Source organism: Buceros rhinoceros, unplaced genomic scaffold (assembly GCF_000710305.1).
Source record: "Buceros rhinoceros silvestris isolate BGI_N320 unplaced genomic scaffold, ASM71030v1 scaffold4410, whole genome shotgun sequence".
NCBI lineage: Eukaryota > Metazoa > Chordata > Aves > Bucerotiformes > Bucerotidae > Buceros > Buceros rhinoceros.
In genome coordinates this window covers 70763-76098 of record NW_010391148.1, presented here as the reverse complement: position 1 = coordinate 76098, position 5336 = coordinate 70763, and the positions used below count along the sequence as shown (strand labels likewise).

Sequence of the window (5336 nt, the reverse complement as noted above, 5' to 3'; positions counted from 1 at the left end):
TGATTCATTCGTTCTTAGTCACAACCAGCATCAGCTGAGAATGTCTGTCTTCTATACACCGTTTCTACATATACCACACAAGTAAACAAGGGTGCAAATTTACAGTTAGTTGTATCTGTAGCAATGTGTAGGTGCACATCATAATTGTGCGTGAGTGCGTGTGTTTGAATGCTGCCTTTATACATGTGTTAAATTGTTTGGAAATATGTTTTCTTCTGACAAATCATGTGGGATGAAGAACAGCAGCTCCAAATCTTGTTCTTTGCACCTGCTGTTGGCACATGTATTCTCCTCACGGGCAGGTAATCCTGTCCGCAACTAGGATTTAGAGTGAGAGAGAAAATGAGCTGAAATCGCCAGGCAGGGGATGTGTCCCGGTGTGGAGTCAGCACGTCTCTTTTCAGACAAACCTCACTCACACTCTTCAAAGGCTGAGAGCTGTTTTCCTCCTTCTGTTCCCTTTTGTCACTTGCCCTTGATCATGAGCCAAAGAGGAAAGGCTGGAGCCCCACGTTCACGGTCAGACACATGGCATTTCCTCATGGGAAGTACCAGAAACGTTCTCCTCCATCCAAAGGTTGTTGACAGCCTCCCAGTTTGGAGATCCAGACCCCACCGGCTGCACCAGGCATAGGCTCCTGGGCCCTGCTGCGCTGCCCAACCTCCGCTCTGCCCCGACCGAGCATGTCCCAGCCCCCGGCTTTGGCAGCGGCTGGAGCATGGCCTCTGTCAGCGTCTCACAGACGTTAGACAAATAGTCACAGTGTGCTCACTTAATAAGCAAAGATGCACTTTAACTCGTTCAGGACACGTTTTTCCCAAAGCATACCAGCCCAGTGGCTTAGGCTGGATGATCAGAAAAGGCAGAGCTCCCACGTGGGTTGTTGGAAGTAGTGGGTGTTTTAAGACATTCAGTTAGTCTTTCGAAACAGCTCTTAAAATCCAGCCCACTTAGCTCCAAATTGGATCACGAGCTTCTCTGGATGTCCAGCACTGAGGGCAAACAGAAACTTTGTGCCGTAAAACAAGCTCCATACTGGCTTTTGTTTTTCCAAAAATTGACTCTCTTCCCTCTTCTATCTTATGCAGACTTCCCAGTTCTCCCTGGGCTACTTGACGAATGGTAAGTGCTTTCAATTTCTTCATTTTAACTTCTGCATACAAAACTAAGAGGCTGGTGACCCGGTCTATCACAAGCCTGCGCTAGTGCTCAGTTTTATTAACTTCATGCACAGCTTTGTTGAGCTTAAAATAAGGCCCGTGATCAAGTCGAAAGTCTGTCTTTCTGCTTAACTTGGGTGAGGAGGATGGTGAGTGCTTCCAGACCTCCACAGGTGCTCTGTGTTGGTGCAGGAGACAACACGGCGTCAGGTCCCAGCCAGGAGTATGTCTGGCACACTGGAGCCCAAAGCAGAGGTGCAGCAGCAGTGTCAGTTTGCAGCTGCTCACGGGGTACTCCTAGACTGCACCTGCCACTCACCGCTCTGTGCCAAGCCAGGACTTTTCTGCCACTCTGCAGCCTCTTGTGCTCTGCACAGCTTTGGGGACCCATAGGTGACCCAGTGGGTCACAGGCTGGAGGAGAGGTCCTGGTGCTGGGCTGCAAACCTGACAGAAGGCTTGGCAGAGAGCCCAGCTGTGCATAAAACGGAAGGTCAAACAAGGGAAGGGTAACTTTCCCTTGCAGCACATATCTAACTGCCGAGCTTACTTCTGCAAGGTTTTGGCCAAAATGCAAAGAGGTTCAGAAAGTGTTTACAAACTCATGCACGCAAAAAATCATTAAAGGCTGTGGAGCATTAAGATGTTGATAAGGGAAAAGCAGTGATGAAAGTTGTGTGAGGATGTGAGATTGTGCGAGGATTTGTACAGCCTTTCACAACCTACTAGGTCCAGGTAGGTTATGGTTTTATTGACAAGTTTAGTATTTTTGCAGGTAAGCCCTGTTTCTCCTTTTCTTCATTTCCATGGTTCTTAGATCTGAGTTTATAATTTCTAGCTAATAAAGTTCTACATTAATTTTGCTCATTTTCCTGCAAAAAAAAGTGCGGCGTTTACTATGGTTTCAATATCCATCGTCATTCCTGTTCTTTCCAGTGGCATTTTGGCTTCCAGGTCAAACCTGCAAGTCCAGCAGCCTTGTAGCTCATACAGCACTGCTTCTTTCCCCAAATGAAGGTTGCTCTTCTAACAAGATGTGTGCAGAAAACAAAACTCCATACCATTTGTGCGTCTGTGTTCAGGATTTGGCTTCTGCAAATATCCGGCCACAGCCATGCACTTGGCTTCAGGCTTTACGCACAAGCCTTGTGCAAACTGGATGATTTGCCTTTTGATGGTAGAATATCCCTTTCACAACTACTTAATTCATTCTCTCCCTTATGCTTTATGGTCCTTACCTCTGTCCCTCCCTGTCCCTGCACTCTCCAGATCCCCATCCTCCTACAAGTCCCTACTCCTTCAGCCGTCATCAGCCGCCTTTGCTTAGCACCCATCCCTCCAAGGAAAAGGTGCTGCGAAACTACTTTTGAGTAACAGCCACAAAGATTTGCTGGCTTTATTATTAGGTGGTCTCACTTCTTTTGCCATTTCTTTCTGAAGCTGCAGATACTCCAAGCTACAGCCTGCATGGAAGGGAAAAAATACTGTGAGGTCTCATCTCTGCAGAATTAAATGGGGGACATCTCATTTAAAATACAGTCAGGATTTCAGCCTCATAAAAATAATTCTCAGAGATGGAGACAGAAAGTATTTAGAAAGGTGGTAGGAAAACTCATTCTGCTTAAATTAGGCCGGATTTCAGTCAGTCCCCAGAGGTTCAGAGAGCTTGAATAAACGCTGGGTACTTTCTGGCGCTCTTGATGTGTGTCGGCAATAGGCTTTAACTTTGCACATCACTCATCCTGACAACTGCAGTCCAACAAAGTTACCTCGCAATTCAGGTCACTCGATGGCATCCTAATGCATCACTTCCCTGCTCAGAACACTAGTCATGACTTGATCCAGAGAAGGTTTTGAAAACAGTGTGACTGCCAGCGTTGGGATATCTGTTCTCTCTGAAACAGAGGGCCCATGTAAGCTAATGAACAAGGGGATATTGATCAGAAATCCATCACTTGATTGACAGCTCTTGGCAATGCGAAAAACTGCAGATGAAAGCTTAAGCAGTTTAAAAGATCACCCAGACCTCAAAGCTGATTTGAAGCTTTAAAAGTCAATCTCTGCCTATCAATTACGGGGGGATTTTTTTGTACTACACAGAGGAAAGTTATTCTTTGAAAATTTGCATGCAGGATGTCTAATTTAATTTCATGTAATAGTCACATTTCAGTGACAAATGTCAGATCACTGCTTTTTTTAAGCATGTTAAGGTTTCCCAGCACTTACAAAGAATGAACACTCTGATTTAGTAATATGTTTAAATCAACCAGAGTATCAGACTTTGTGCGTTAATTATGTGCTCAGATAAAAAAAAAGTGTTGTTTTTGCTTTACTAAACCTATGGTTTGTTATGAATAATTAAAAAAATGGAATGGGTGCACTTCTTAAATAAGAGATGTAGAAGCCAAGCAGTGTCAAAGCAATGATAAGTAAGAAGACATCTTTTAGTTTGATGTCATGTACCCGAGTCAGGATTTTCTGTTCTTTGTTTCTCACTGCTTTGTGTCACTGGGGAGGACACAGAATATCTGGGAGACAGGCAGCATCACCTGCGTGACCTGTAGAAGCTGTTTCTCTTTCATGGTTTCATAAAGAAGGATGGTGATGGAGAAAGCAGGGACAATGGTGGTTTCTCAGATCAGTTGCACTCTAATCGCGGCTGGTGTCCTGTTCAGGCAGCTCAGCTTCCTGACTCCCACTATTCACAGGGGAAGCCAGGGCACCCAAATAGGTTTGCTCATGTTTTCCAAGCCCTTGCTGCATGCAACCCTAACTCCATGGCTTGGTCATAAAATTTCTTCTAATGGTAACTGCCAGCCCATGAGGGTGTTGCTCAGTGCCATCCACTCGACCTCAGCCTTGCCCACCCAAAAGTGCCCTCCTTGAGGACTGCCAGGTGCCAGCGTGGCCTCAGATGTGTATTAGCCTGTCCCAGAAGTGCCATGGGGTCATTTGCCCTGTCAGTGCAAACTGGGGTTTGTGCTCCTCCACATCACAGAGCCACCAGAAGCAGATGTCCTGCAAAATGTGAATTGCATCTTGGCCAACTTGGGTTTTACCACAGAGATGTACTTATAATAGTCCATAATGGGTCAATAGGTAATTTCATAAGTGTTGTTAATAAATAATTAATCTCTTGCTAAGAATGATACCAATATAACAAATTGAAGTGATGGTATCATCATTTCTTAACACCATGTTTACACTGAGCAGTTGGTTTAAAGCTCGTCTTCTACAATGGCTTAGCTGTCTGTGCTCATTCAAAATGCTTGTTTTTCCACTGTTGACCCAAGAGAGTCCTTGCCAGCCTCTGTAAAGCACGTTGGGCATGTCTGCAGTCTGCTTCTGGCAGTCACAACTCCCGTCTTCGTCCTTCATAACATTTAACAGGTATATCATTTCTAACCAGAAGGCTACCCCATCCCTCAGTATATTTCTTTAAAGCATCTGTGCAATAAAAGCCAATGTTCCCCACTAAGATTTTGAAAATAAACAGGGGAAACAAAATCCGACTCCTCCTGACAATTCCCTCAAACTCAAGTCCCCTTGCAAAATCTCCACTCTGACAAAGTGAGCTTGCAGGCTGCATTTCAGGCAAAACCCTCTTTTTGTTTTTCTTTCTTAACTACATCATATTAAATTTAATTTTTTTCACTGTAGACAATGTCCTTATCTTCCAGCTAGATCCTTCTGTTCCTCAGCAAGGCACACACTTCTGCAACACTTGCACAGTGTCGAGACTCAGCTCCCGTGGAAATAATGAGCTGAGGAAAAGGAGTCTTGACTTGACATAGCAATAAATGAGGCGAAACTTTTTTTTTTTTTGTGAGAAATGAGAGTTGGCATGTAGGAAAAAAAGAAGAAAAAAAGAAGCTCCTATTTTAATATGAAATATAAAACCCCCATTGTACAGAAGGGGAATTTCTTTTTTTTTTTTCAGAAGCAAAGAAAGAATAAAGATGAAGGCTGCAAGCGAATGAATGAGGAGAGAAAACTAAGATAATGCAGTCGATAATCAGTTCAAGGCAAAGCATTATCCATGGGGCCATCGGTCCGGCCCTAGGGGAGAGCTTTTTAGAATGTCTCTGTATGTAGCTTAGCTTTGCTCATTACCATAGCTTGTCTTTGAAACACCAGAGTGGCTTCCACCGGCAGCGGGCCGCTCCCTGGCAAGGA

The 5336-nt window shown here is 44.5% G+C and overlaps 1 protein-coding gene across 1 annotated transcript in view; it reads left to right on the top strand.

The window, feature by feature from the left end:
• Positions 1-1089: 1089 nt before the first annotated feature.
• HABP2 (hyaluronan binding protein 2) overlaps positions 1090-5336 on the top strand; it is a gene marked incomplete at its 5' end in the record, with an annotated part of 14468 nt that continues 10221 nt past the window's right edge. The window contains one exon of the mRNA XM_010140282.1: positions 1090-1123. Coding sequence (XP_010138584.1) covers positions 1090-1123 — 34 coding nt within the window. The remainder of the gene's footprint in view (positions 1124-5336) is intronic.